General features: G+C 40.4%; 1 protein-coding gene across 2 annotated transcripts in view; it reads right to left on the bottom strand.

Moving 5' to 3' along the window:
- Window positions 1-2097: 2097 nt before the first annotated feature.
- The window catches only part of OC90 (otoconin 90), a 49444-nt gene continuing 37018 nt past the window's right edge, over window positions 2098-14523 (bottom strand). For both annotated transcript variants that reach the window (XM_072151173.1, XM_072151172.1), the window contains exons 12-19: window positions 14137-14166; window positions 13891-13929; window positions 13715-13756; window positions 13411-13443; window positions 13033-13122; window positions 6103-6277; window positions 4759-4865; window positions 2098-3688 (exon numbers count right to left, since the gene is read on the bottom strand). In XM_072151173.1, the coding sequence (XP_072007274.1) occupies window positions 3363-3688; window positions 4759-4865; window positions 6103-6277; window positions 13033-13122; window positions 13411-13443; window positions 13715-13756; window positions 13891-13929; window positions 14137-14166 (842 nt within the window). In that variant the 3' untranslated portion in view covers window positions 2098-3362. The remainder of the gene's footprint in view (window positions 3689-4758; window positions 4866-6102; window positions 6278-13032; window positions 13123-13410; window positions 13444-13714; window positions 13757-13890; window positions 13930-14136; window positions 14167-14523) is intronic.

The raw sequence follows: 14523 nt of genomic DNA, 5'->3' as shown, positions 1-14523 counted from the left end.
GCGTGGGCGGGGTGGTCAGGACTCTTGATCACTAAGCGTGGGCGGGGTGGTCAGGACTCTTGATCACTAAGCGTGGGCGGGGTGGTCAGGACTCTTGATCACTAAGCGTGGGCGGGGTGGTCAGGACTCTTGATCACTAAGCGTGGGCGGGGTGGTCAGGACTCTTGATCACTAAGCGTGGGCGGGGTGGTCAGGACTCTTGATCACTAAGCGTGGGCGGGGTGGTCAGGACTCTTGATCACTAAGCGTGGGCGGGGTGGTCAGGACTCTTGATCACTAAGCGTGGGCGGGGTGGTCAGGACTCTTGATCACTAAGCGTGGGCGGGGTGGTCAGGACTTTTGATCACTAAGCGTGGGCGGGGTGGTCAGGACTCTTGATCACTAAGCGTGGGCGGGGTGGTCAGGACTCTTTGTTGATCACTAAGCGTGGGCGGGGTGATTAGGACTCTTTGTTGATCACTAAGCGTGGGCGGGGTGATTAGGACTCTTTGATCACTAAGCGTGGGCTGGGTGATTAGGACTCTTTGTTGATCACTAAGCGTGGGCTGGGTGATTAGGACTCTTTGTTGATCACTAAGCGTGGGCTGGGTGATTAGGACTCTTTGTTGATCACTAAGCGTGGGCTGGGTGATTAGGACTCTTTGATCACTAAGCGTGGGCTGGGTGATTAGGACTCTTTGTTGATCACTAAGCGTGGGCTGGGTGATTAGGACTCTTTGATCACTAAGCGTGGGCTGGGTGATTAGGACTCTTTGTTGATCACTAAGCGTGGGCTGGGTGATCAGGGCTCTTTGTTGATCACTAAGCGTGGGCGGGGTGATCATGGCTCTTTGTTGATCACTAAGCGTGGGCGGGGTGATCAGGTCTGCGGTTCACAGACCGACCATGACCATCCTTATGAGCACTTACCGACAATCCCTTTCTATGGGCGGAGTAATCAGAACTCCTACTGTCTTACGTAGTTGTCTTTTCAGATTTACTCTGCTGTAGTTAATATCCTACAACCCTCAATATCCCAGCACTCAGCTTTTCCAGCTCAGATACATTAGGGCAGTAGTAACCACCTGAGAGGTTCACATTGAAGGCATCCTGTGATTAGGACTCTCCCCGCACCCTCAATGACCGGATACCCACAACCCTGATAATCTTTCTGCACATATTACAGATTGTGGTGGAGAGGGTTTACAATTACAAATCCTCTGTTACAGGTAAGATTTTGAGGCTTTTGGGTTGAGTTCTACTTTAATTCTGATCTCTCCTAATTTCTGTATTCGAGTTTTCGGTTGAGATGAAATGTTGTACAATCGATGTTAGACCATGTTGACTTGTTGAAGTTGCCGTGCTGCTTTTATAAGAGTCTCTATGTTTTCTAGAAGATGAAAGTCATGACATGAATTCACTGTGTAACCTGCATTAAAGCAATGAAACCCTGGAGAAACCCCGACTCTGCTCCTCACTTACTGCGCTGCGTCCTCTATACTGACTACAGGACAGGATGTATATACAGCTTCATAGGGGTTTGGGCACTAACCTAGAAGGTAAGGAACTGAGGGCTGGTATCAAAGTCTTAAGTGCTTAAAGGGTTTGTCCAGGATTACCAAACCTTGTCTACATTCCTTTAAAAATGCAAAAACAGCACCACACCGGTCTGTAGGTTGTGCCTGGTATTGCAGTTTGTAATGTATGGGGATGACCGACCTGCAATACTACACATAATTAGGTGAAGCACCAATTTTGGAGGGATCTGTCAGAAGCTTAATTATAATCACAGTTGCCCCCAAAAGCGCACAGCACCCTTTAAACAGGTTCTCTCGTAGCCGACCCCATTGTGATGTCAATGAAAGTCAAATGACCCCTTAGACTAGGAGTCCTCCCAATCATCACCTGCACTATACAGTGACATCACTGATGGTACGAGAGCGACTTAAGCTGCAGATTGTGATGTCATCACTGGAGATCTATCTGATTGGTCAGTTGCAATCACTGTGTTATCAAAGTTTCTGGATCACTGAAAGCCACAGGATCTCATTGGGCAGAGAACTTTTGGGCAGGTGCTCCAAAAACAAAAATTACAACCGTTTTGTATTTAAGAGTCTTTATTCATAAAACTGACTTTTTATATATGTTTCTCATACATGTTACATCACATGACCATCAGGCCAGGTACAGTATAGGTAATTTACATAACAAATCCACAGTCACATGATCACTAATCGTCAAAAGGAAAGAATAATTTTCTAACTCGTATCAATTATATAAACGATCAAGCCCCTGGCAGCTAGCGGTCAATGCATTAGCATCCACCCTTCATTCAAAAGTCCCGCCCCTGCGGAGCCCATCACTGCTGAGGTGCGCCGTCACACGGGGTTAATGCGACACCCCAATAAATCACATCCACTTTTCTTTTCAAAAATTCATTGAAAAATGTTTTCCCAAAGAAATTACTAAATTCTGTGCTTGTAAAAACGGATGTACAGTTAAAGGGGTTGGTTAGGAATGACTATTGATGGTCGTGTCCTCATGGAATGGAATTGCAAATGATGGGAGGTTTGTATCAGTAGTTACTCTGCGAGTCAATGTCCAACCTATTAAAAAGCCTTGACCAGAGGTTTCAGCCAAATTAAGAGAAGAGAAATTTGCAATTTTACATCTAATAGTGGTCCCTCCGTATATTCCCTTTTTATGCTCTACATATGGTGTGACACAGGATTTCTTTATATTAAAGGGGCTCATCCCATAAACGACATCCATTCCCCATATATGTAGTCATCATGATGGTTAAAATCACTATCCACATCAATGTCTCCCATCAATGTGTGAACAGAGAGCTCAGGAAGTGTTATCATCAGGACATCGGAACAAAGAACCTGTAACTTGTTACATTTCTTACAATGTTACTTAAAGGGGAAGTCTGCATCATGTTAGTGACCTTATCGGAGGATGAGCTCAATGTGCGTATGTGAACTGGGGCAACCAAGACTATAAAGCAGAGGAACATCAACTGCTTACCCCCATGTTATGCAGAGTAAAATCTCCTCTATCTGGCAACCCCTCACCAGTGTCTTTCTATGACATCAGATGACAAATGATGATAGAATTCCCCTTTAATAGTGTTCCCATTTAGGACAATTATGGATTGGATTGGTTCCAGTATCAAGGAAGACCCGACTTTTATGGGACTATGAAGTATTGGCTTAAAGCAAGTTGCTTAGAGCCATAGAGACGAGGCATAGTGCCACGTGTGCCCAGCCACCACCTCCTCAACCACAGCTCATAGATGCAGGTCCTGTAATTGAATTTGCCATAAATGCCCCAGATGGGAATACCCCATAATAACACATGCGTCGTTCATGTTTCCCGCACTAGTTTCCAAAAAGTATGGAGCGTTTCCTCCTCCCTCCTCTTGGCACCAGTGATCCGGACTGATCGGCTCTCACTATATCCCGCATGGGACTGCGCTCCTCGCTGCTGTCTTCTGAGCTGGAACTGGAGCTGTCGGACTGTGATTGTCCCATAGCCCGTTCTGGCTTCTCCTCAATGCCAGGGTTCCTGCATGGTAGTGGCGCCCCCTGGCACTGCCTCCTGTTCAGCGATCTCATGGTAGCATTGACCGGTGCTGCCGCCATACATTCAGCGGCCGCTTTGTCACAGGCACAAACCAACTTGTCACAAATGCTCCATCCAACACCTGTATCAGAGAGGACAGACATACATGAGTGCAGGTCATGGTCACATCTACTGTACAGCCCCCCACCCCTCCCATTGGCCCCGGTGGGATGAAACAGGTTTTAAAGGGGTTTTCCTACAAATGACACCTATAAGAGGGGAAAACCTCACTAATCATCACTGAGGTCCAGACCGTTGATTCCCCCAGTGAAAAAAGTTTTTTCCTGGGTGCCCTATTTTAATAGACTAGTGGCCTCGATGCTCAGCCAGCGCTCCATTCCCTTCTCCGAGATGAAATAGTTGCCCTCCATTCATATGGGACTTGTGATCCCCTATTCTCCTGATCGATGAGGGTCCACATTCTGTTGTTAGGAGATTCACCCTACATAAGTGAGGAAAACCCCTTCAACGAAGGGAGGCTGTCACTGCTGTAAATACAATACACTATAACTTTATTGATCCCTTTTGGGAAATTGAGTAGTACACAACTGTCTGTATATGTAAGGGGGACATATACAATATATTTATCAGGACATAGCAGACCTTCATATTCTGAATGGTAGATCCAATTCCGTCCGATACAACCTTGGCTTACAAATAGATTAGAAGCCTGTCTAGGAGTTGTACAACTTTTTAGCCAATAAAAAAAGCTATGGATTGACCATTTATGATATGATTGGACAGAAAGTTGCACATGTCCAGTAGAGGGTGTCTCCGTTTAAGTAGCATTTGCTTTAGCACAAGGAAAGATTTTGGGTCTCCGATCAACACCATCGCAAAAAAGGTAAATTATGAGAGGTCCCCTTAAGAATCCATTCTCTCTATGTATAATCCTTGTACCCTAAAACCACAAACCTATGTTACACTACACAAGGTTTTAGCTTAAAAAAAGTGAGTTGGAACAAAACAGATACTGTGTTACTCCAAGTGCAGGTCCTCAGGGGTGGAGCCTAACGTGTCTTTTTGACACAATGTTTCATATACCACGCCCATGAGGTGTTAATGCACTTGGCTTGACTTGGTCTATCATTTATACTCATAGTATCCCTTTAACAAAAAGCAAAGAGTTAATGTATAGAAAATGTTGCTTACATGTCGGCTTGTGTTCCACGCACACGACCTCTGACCTGATGTTGCTGTCTGGGGCGCAGCCTAATTTCTTCAGGTGCTCGATGCAGCATTGATGGGAGAAGCAGCAGCTGATGGTGAGAACAGAGCAGAACCGTGTGGGGTCACAATGTACAGTGTGATGCACCTCATCATCATAATAACTTATACATGTCATGTAACATGGTGTACAAGGAGCATTTCGGATATTTGGCAGCTATTTTCCATTATGGGATCCACGGCCAGGGATAACCATTTTTAGATTTTGATACATCAGACACTTTGAGACACGGAGATACCTAACATGTTTGTGATTTGTTACTTTTTATTACGTTTTACATCAATTCTAGGGCAAAGGGGGTGATTTTCATTTTTAGTGGGATTTTTATAATTTTTTTTTTTAAAATAACATTTTGGTTTTTAACTGATTTTTAGACCCTCTAGTGCAGTGATGGCAAACCTTTTTGACACTGAGTGCCCAAACTACAACCAAAACCCACATATTTTTCGCAAAGTACCAATGCGACAATTTAAGCAGTAACTTATTACTCCCTGCTCTGTCACAGGTTTAAATTGTATAGGCACCTGAGGACACCAATACAGTAGAAAGAAGGAGAAGAAGTTTGGATTATTATTGTAGCGTCCTTCTAGGGTCCTGGGCTGCAAGAGGCCTTGAGTCCTGTCTGGCAAACTCTGCCCTGGGGTGATGGCAAGTGTGCCCATAGAGAGGGCTCTGAGTGCCACCTCTGGCACCCGTGCCATAGGTTCGCCACCACTGCTCTAGGGTACTTTAGACTGATCATTTCTCCCACTACTGTATTAAAAGGGTTAATACTTCGCGGTGGTATTGGCGATATGCGGCAAACCCCACCACTGAATGAAGAAGGCTCAGCAACTCTTGTGAAGGGGTTAATACCATATCAGGATTGTGTTTACAGAAAAAACAGAACCAGAGATACATTTACAGTTGGAATTGAGATCAGTATTTAAAAATCTCACTGTAACATTCTCCTCTTTCATATGACATCAGAATTGTGTTTGTAGGTGCCACAGTTCAGGGGATATAGCCGTTTAAAGTGGGACAGAGTCTTGATGTGTATATAGCTGCTATCTGAACAGGGCAGGTACAAATTGGACATGTGTTATAGCCGTATGGCTACAGGGACACAATGTGCAATAAGGAATTCACATTGTGTTTGTATCCTGTCCTCACAGTCAATATTCCACCAGGAGTCCACTACAAAAGCCGGGGTTACACCAGGTGGACCCCTGTATATCTTACAGTTTTGTAGGTGTAGAGGGGGGGGGTCCTGGGTGCCGGGGTCCTACCTGTCCATGACATCTTTGGGGTTCCCAGTCCCCTCCTGACCACAGTAGCAGCCGTATGACTCATACTCCTCCGGGCATCGGCCGGTCAGGCAGTACAGCATCTCTCCGAGCAGCGGCAGGTCACTCATCACGTTCCCGTCTTCCTGTACTCGTTGGAAGTGGAATCTGTCACAGACTAAGATGAAGAAAACAAATAATTCAGGCATTTCCTATATTTCCTTCTGTCTAAACTAAAAGAACACAAGTAAAAAACAAGGGTTAATTTTATTGGATCTCCTAGCACCGGTATTCCTAACCGGAGCTTTGGATTTTTGACCTGGTGCCCTTGGGTGCTGGTAACATTCACCACCTCATTGCATGGACATGTATGAACACTATGGCCGCGCTGGGAACTGTCTGTAGCTGTAAGATGCTGGGGTTACTTACCAGAGCCGGCAATGGCACTGGACATAAAGGGGCAAGTGCCCGAGGCCCAGAGCTTCTGGGGGGGCCCCACAGAACTCCCCACACTCGGGATTGGCTGTAGAGGAGCAGGGGGTGTCGCTAAGCCAAGTGATGGGTGTTTTCATATATTTGAAAAGGTCACATGGAGGAGCTGTTCCCCAAGGGTGGGGGGGGGACTGCTCCTTTCCAGTCCCTCCCATTTGGCAACTGCCAACAGCAGATGCTAATGAAAGGTACAATATAACATATCTTTTTTTCTGTAAAACCAATTTTTTTATACAAAAACACTTTGGCAGTGTATGTACTATGCTCTGTGGGGACTGGAGGAGTGCTAAAAATGGGTCTCCTGGTGACAGGTTCCCTTTAAGGGAAGTCTACCGTCTGGAGTTTACGTCGCCAGATCTTGAGGTGGTTCCTTGTGTTGCTCTTGCAGGAACCTGGGCCTGTGTTTAATGGGGTCTTAGTATTCGGACCCCACTATTCAAACTTTCAGCTCCCTCTAGTGTTGACTGTATATAGCCGAAATTAAAAAGATTGTCGCCATATACCCGAAGAACTAGTAACAAACACCTATAGATTACCCCTGTACAGGACCTTTAAATTAACCTCTTCACGTCCTCCTGTGCCTGACGCAGGCTTTCCCGAGGCTTCTGCCATTGTTCTCTCTTTTCTAGCAGATTATAAGGTCCTGTGGGAGTCCTCTGCACTGCTGAGGGCGACGCTGTGACCTGATAAAATCCTGGACTTCCAGGCATTGTCATTGTGCGGATACATTGTATCCCTGGAGATGGTGCGATGTATCTCATCTGTCCTCCAGTCTGGCGGCTTCATACCATTCCCTGTCACTTCCAATAGACCTGTGAGACCTCCGGAAGTCTCTGGGATGACTCTGAGCCTCCCGCTTCATCTCATTTCCAGGCCGAGGCTCGTTCTACAGCGTTTATATCTTTACAGCAATTAAGAGCCCAATTACTGCACCCGGCCGAGTCTCAGAGAGATTCCCAGACACAAACTAATTATCTGCCAGGGATGGAGTCTCCTCGTGTCCTTCAGTCACCTTCACTCACTGCTGCCCTGTCCTCCCCTCTGGACAGATCATATCACTGAGGAATATGCACTAGACTGCCCTGTGCTGCAAAGTGTATAACTGCTGCTAACTGACAACAGTATTATAGTAGTTATATTCTTGTACATAGGGGGCAGTATTATAGTAGTTCTATTACTGTACATAGGGGGCAGTATTATAGTAGTTATATTCTTGTACATAGGGGGCAGTATTATAGTAGTTATATTCCTGTACATAGGGGGCAGTATTATAGTAGTTATATTCTTGTACATAGGGGGCAGTATTATAGTAGTTATATTCTAGTACATAGGGGACAGTATTATAGTAGTTATATTCTTGTACATAGGGGGCAGTATTATAGTAGTTATATTCCTGTACATAGGGGGCAGTATTATAGTAGTTATATTCTTGTACATAGGGGGCTGTATTATAGTAGTTATATTCCTGTACATAGGGAGCAGTATTATAGTAGTTATATTCCTGTACATAGGGGGCAGTATTATAGTAGTTATATTCTTGTACATAGGGGGCAGTATTATAGTAGTTATATTCCTGTACATAGGGAGCAGTATTATAGTAGTTATATTCCTGTACATAGGGGGCAGTATTATAGTAGTTATATTCCTGTACATAGGGGGCAGTATTATAGTAGTTATATTCTTGTACATAGGGGGCAGTATTATAGTAGTTATATTCCTGTACATAGGGGGCAGTATTATAGTAGTTATATTCTTGTACATAGGGGGCAGTATTATAGTAGTTATATTCTTGTACATAGGGGGCAGTATTATAGTAGTTATATTCCTGTACATAGGGGGCAGTATTATAGTAGTTATATTCCTGTACATAGGGGGCAGTATTATAGTAGTTATATTCCTGTACATAGGGGGCAGTATTATAGTAGTTATATTCCTGTACATAGGGGGCAGTATTATAGTAGTTATATTCTTGTACATAGGGGGCAGTATTATAGTAGTTATATTCTTGTACTTAGGGGGCAGTATTATAGTAGCTATATTCTTGTACATAGGGGGCAGTATTATAGTAGTTATATTCTTGTACACAGGGGCAGTATTATAGTAGTTATATTCCTGTACACAGGTGGCAGTATTATAGTAGTTATATTCTTGTACATAGGGGGCAGTATTATAGTAGTTATATTCTGGTACATAGGGGGCAGTATTATAGTAGTTATATTCTGGTACATAGGGGGCAGTATTATAGTAGTTATATTCTTGTACATAGTGGGCAGTATTATAGTAGTTATATTCTTGTACATAGGGGGCAGTATTATAGTAGTTATATTCTTGTACATAGGGGGCAGTATTTTAGTAGTTATATTCTTGTACATAGGGGCAGTATTATAGTAGTTATATTCTTGTACATAGGGGGCAGTATTATAGTAGTTATATTCCTGTACATAGGGGGCAGTATTATAGTAGTTATATTCCTGTACATAGGGGGCAGTATTATAGTAGTTATATTCCTGTACATAGGGACAGTATTATAGTAGTTATATTCCTGTACATAGGGGGCAGTATTATAGTAGTTATATTCCTGTACATAGGGGGCAGTATTATAGTAGTTATATTCCTGTACATAGGGGGCAGTATTATAGTAGTTATATTCCTGTACATAGGGGGCAGTATTATAGTAGTTATATTCTTGTACATAGGGGGCAGTATTATAGTAGTTATATTCTTGTACTTAGGGGGCAGTATTATAGTAGCTATATTCTTGTACATAGGGGGCAGTATTATAGTAGTTATATTCTTGTACACAGGGGCAGTATTATAGTAGTTATATTCCTGTACACAGGTGGCAGTATTATAGTAGTTATATTCTTGTACATAGGGGGCAGTATTATAGTAGTTATATTCTGGTACATAGGGGGCAGTATTATAGTAGTTATATTCTGGTACATAGGGGGCAGTATTATAGTAGTTATATTCTTGTACATAGGGGGCAGTATTATAGTAGTTATATTCTTGTACATAGGGGGCAGTATTATAGTAGTTATATTCTTGTACATAGGGGGCAGTATTATAGTAGTTATATTCTTGTACATAGGGGGCAGTATTTTAGTAGTTATATTCTTGTACATAGGGGCAGTATTATAGTAGTTATATTCTTGTACATAGGGGGCAGTATTATAGTAGTTATATTCTTGTACATAGGGGGCAGTATTATAGTAGTTATATTCTTGTACATAGGGGGCAGTATTATAGTAGTTATATTCCTGTACATAGGGGGCAGTATTATAGTAGTTATATTCTTGTACATAGGGGGCAGTATTATAGTAGTTATATTCTTGTACATAGGGGGCAGTATTATAGTAGTTATATTCTTGTACATAGGGGGCAGTATTATAGTAGTTATATTCTTGTACATAGGGGGCAGTATTATAGTAGTTATATTCTTGTACATAGGGGGCAGTATTATAGTAGTTATATTCTTGTACATAGGGGGCAGTATTATAGTAGTTATATTCTTGTACATAGGGGGCAGTATTATAGTAGTTATATTCCTGTACATAGGGGGCAGTATTATAGTAGTTATATTCTTGTACATAGGGGGCAGTATTATAGTAGTTATATTCTTGTACATAGGGGGCAGTATTATAGTAGTTATATTCTTGTACATAGGGGGCAGTATTATAGTAGTTATATTCCTGTACATAGGGGGCAGTATTATAGTAGTTATATTCTTGTACATAGGGGGCAGTATTATAGTAGTTATATTCTTGTACATAGGGGGCAGTATTATAGTAGTTATATTCTTGTACATAGGGGGCAGTATTATAGTAGTTATATTCTTGTACATAGGGGGCAGTATTATAGTAGTTATATTCTTGTACATAGGGGGCAGTATTATAGTAGTTATATTCTTGTACATAGGGGGCAGTATTATAGTAGTTATATTCTTGTACATAGGGGGCAGTATTATAGTAGTTATATTCTTGTACATAGGGGCAGTATTATAGTAGTTATATTCTTGTACATAGGGGGCAGTATTATAGTAGTTATATTCTTGTACATAGGGGGCAGTATTATAGTAGTTATATTCTTGTACATAGGGGGCAGTATTATAGTAGTTATATTCTTGTACATAGGGGGCAGTATTATAGTAGTTATATTCTTGTACATAGGGGGCAGTATTATAGTAGTTATATTCCTGTACATAGGGGGCAGTATTATAGTAGTTATATTCTTGTACATAGGGCGCAGTATTATAGTAGTTATATTCTTGTACATAGGGCGCAGTATTATAGTAGTTATATTCTTGTACATAGGGGGCAGTATTATAGTAGTTATATTCCTGTACATAGGGGGCAGTATTATAGTAGTTATATTCTTGTACATAGGGGGCAGTATTATAGTAGTTATATTCCTGTACATAGTAGGCAGTATTATAGTAGTTATATTCTTGTACATAGGGGGCAGTATTATAGTAGTTATATTCCTGTACATAGGGGGCAGTATTATAGTAGTTATATTCTTGTACATAGGGGGCAGTATTATAGTAGTTATATTCTTGTACATAGGGGGCAGTATTATAGTAGTTATATTCTTGTACATAGGGGGCAGTATTACAGTAGTTATATTCCTGTACATAGGGGGCAGTATTATAGTAGTTATATTCTTGTACATAGGGGGCAGTATTATAGTAGTTATATTCTTGTATATAGGAGGCAGTATTATAGAAGTTATATTCCTGTACATAGGGGGCAGTATTATAGTAGTTATATTCTTGTACATAGGGGGCAGTATTATAGTAGTTATATTCTTGTACATAGGGGGCAGTATTATAGTAGTTAAATTCTTGTACATAGGGGGCAGTATTATAGTAGTTATATTCCTGTACATAGGAGGCAGTATTATAGTAGTTATATTCTTGTACATAGGGGGCAGTATTATAGTAGTTATATTCTTGTATATAGGAGGCAGTATTATAGAAGTTATATTCCTGTACATAGGGGGCAGTATTATAGTAGTTATATTCTTGTACATAGGGGGCAGTATTATAGTAGTTATATTCTTGTACATAGGGGGCAGTATTATAGTAGTTATATTCTTGTACATAGGGGGCAGTATTATAGTAGTTATATTCTTGTACATAGGGGGCAGTATTATAGTAGTTAAATTCTTGTACATAGGGGGCAGTATTATAGTAGTTATATTCTTGTACATAGGGGGCAGTATTATAGTAGTTATATTCTTGTACATAGGGGGCAGTATTATAGTAGTTATATTCTTGTACATAGGGGGCAGTATTATAGTAGTTATATTCCTGTACATAGGGGGCACTATTATAGTAGTTATATTCTTGTACATAGGGGGCAGTATTATAGTAGTTATATTCTTGTACATAGGGGGCAGTATTATAGTAGTTATATTCCTGTACATAGGAGGCAGTATTATAGTAGTTATATTCTTGTACATAGGGGGCAGTATTATAGTAGTTATATTCTTGTACATAGGGGGCAGTATTATAGTAGTTAAATTCTTGTACATAGGGGGCAGTATTATAGTAGTTATATTCCTGTACATAGGAGGCAGTATTATAGTAGTTATATTCTTGTACATAGGGGGCAGTATTATAGTAGTTATATTCTTGTACATAGGGGGCAGTATTATAGTAGTTATATTCTTGTACATAGGGGGCAGTATTATAGTAGTTATATTCTTGTACATAGGGGGCAGTATTATAGTAGTTATATTCCTGTACATAGGGGGCACTATTATAGTAGTTATATACTTGTACATAGAGGGCAGTATTATAGTAGTTATATTCCTGTACATAGGGGACAGTATTATAGTAGTTATATTCTTGTACATAGGGGGCATTATTATAGTAGTTATATTCTTGTACATAGGAGGCAGTATTATAGTAGTTATATTCTTGTACATAGGGGGCAGTATTATAGTAGTTATATTCTTGTACATAGGGGGCAGTATTATAGTAGTTATATTCTTGTATATAGGGGGCAGTATTATAGTAGTTATATTCTTGTACATAGGGGGCAGTATTATAGTAGTTATATTCTTATACATAGGGGGCAGTATTATAGTAGTTATATTCCTGTACATAGGGGGCAGTATTATAGTAGTTATATTCTTGTACATAGGGGGCAGTATTATAGTAGTTATATTCTTGTACATAGGGGGAGTATTATAGTAGTTATATTCTTGTACATAGGGGGCAGTATTATAGTAGTTATATTCCTGTACATAGGGGGCAGTATTATAGTAGTTATATTCTTGTACATATAGGGTAGTGTTATATTATACATAGACCTTTTCATCGAAGATATTTTCCTCAGACATGGGTCTCCTGGGGTTAGAAAAACTCTTAATTTAAAGCCCCCAAAATGTGATCATTTGAGAATGAAATATATTTTAGACAAATCTTCTGCTCACCTTGCTCCACTGATTCCCCTTCCGTAGTTGCAGGGAGAGGAGGTGCCGCTGATCGTAAGGTACTTTCTTCCATTAACTTGAATCCTGACTCTGCAGATCACAGGTTATTTTATAGGAATGCAAAAAATGATCACTAATGAATAATTAAAATAAAACATTTTCAATATTTTTAGCCTTGGACATAACAACCCTGTAAACAATGGAGAAGATTCCCAAATAACAGACTTCCTGCTCTGCTGCTATTAGTTAAGACTTCCTGTTCTGACTCCGCCCCCAATATTGAGCTCTCGGGAATCTCCAGTCATTACCATTTTAGTAATTTGACTCTCTTGTAATTTTTTTTTATTATCTTGTAAATTTTTTTTTTTTTTTACTTACTTGTGGGTGTTATGTTGGACGGCAGAGAAATGCCTGAAACACAAGGTTAGAAATTATTCTATTAAAGGTTCTATCACGTAACAATGTTATCTCTTAAAGGGGTTCCCAGAGTTGATCCAAATAAAGCTTGTTGATGTGATCCCTTTGTATATGTATATATACCATGCAACTTATCACCTCCGATTATTTGCTTCCTTGCTCTCCTTGTTTACATTAATTGTCTTAAAGTAAAAAAATATATTTTAAAAATTCAATAAGCTTTATTTATATCCACTTTTTAAACACCCTCTGTGAACAAACTTGCCTTGAGCTGTTGGCATTAAATTGCTGAAGACGTCACTAGGACCTGAAACGGGGAAAAAAAAAAGAAGTTTTGAGAGTTTTACTTACACATTTAAAGGGTTTTTCTTTATAAAAACCTCTTTGAGCAGTAAGGGGTGGGGTTGTACTTTGAGGGAGCACTAAAAAAAAAATTCTTACTTTCAGAATTGGCGACTGCTGTGTCTCTGCTTGAAGGATCTGTAAACACAGGGGGACACAACAAAATGTCATGACATGAATTTAGTTTTGTTTTTGAACAAGACTGAACAATCCCTTTAAGATACAACATTTAGAACACTGTGTTTGTGGTAAAATTAATTGGAATTTTTTGGACCCAAAACGTGGCCATATTAGAACAATGTACAAATAGTCTCCTCTATTTCCAGGTTCAAATCAACTCCTTACCCTCTATTTTTGGGGTGCCTTCTGATCCAGCTGTAAAACGACATAAAAACATCCAGTTACTTGTTACACAATATAAATTCCATGTAAACCGTTCCTTTTTCTGCTAGAATTTGAAGATCGGGCGTCAAGAGTTCAGGGAAAGGCCATGAAGCCGCTGTCATTTTCACATCTTTTTATTGATTTCTGTTCTTAGCATTTTTGGTAATAATCGTATGAAATTAGAAGTTCCCATCTTCCGTTTACCAGAAGAGGGCGTGGCCACTTCTTACATTACTTGGGAAATCCTATTACTTCCACCAGGGACAATCACTCTTCATGGAGTCATGGAGGTCCTGATCTATCTCCTATCTATCTCATATCTATCTCATATCTATCTATCTATCTATC

This window comes from Engystomops pustulosus, chromosome 5, assembly GCF_040894005.1.
Source record: "Engystomops pustulosus chromosome 5, aEngPut4.maternal, whole genome shotgun sequence".
In the NCBI taxonomy this organism is placed as follows: domain Eukaryota; kingdom Metazoa; phylum Chordata; class Amphibia; order Anura; family Leptodactylidae; genus Engystomops; species Engystomops pustulosus.
This window is presented reverse-complemented; position numbering and strand designations above follow the sequence as displayed.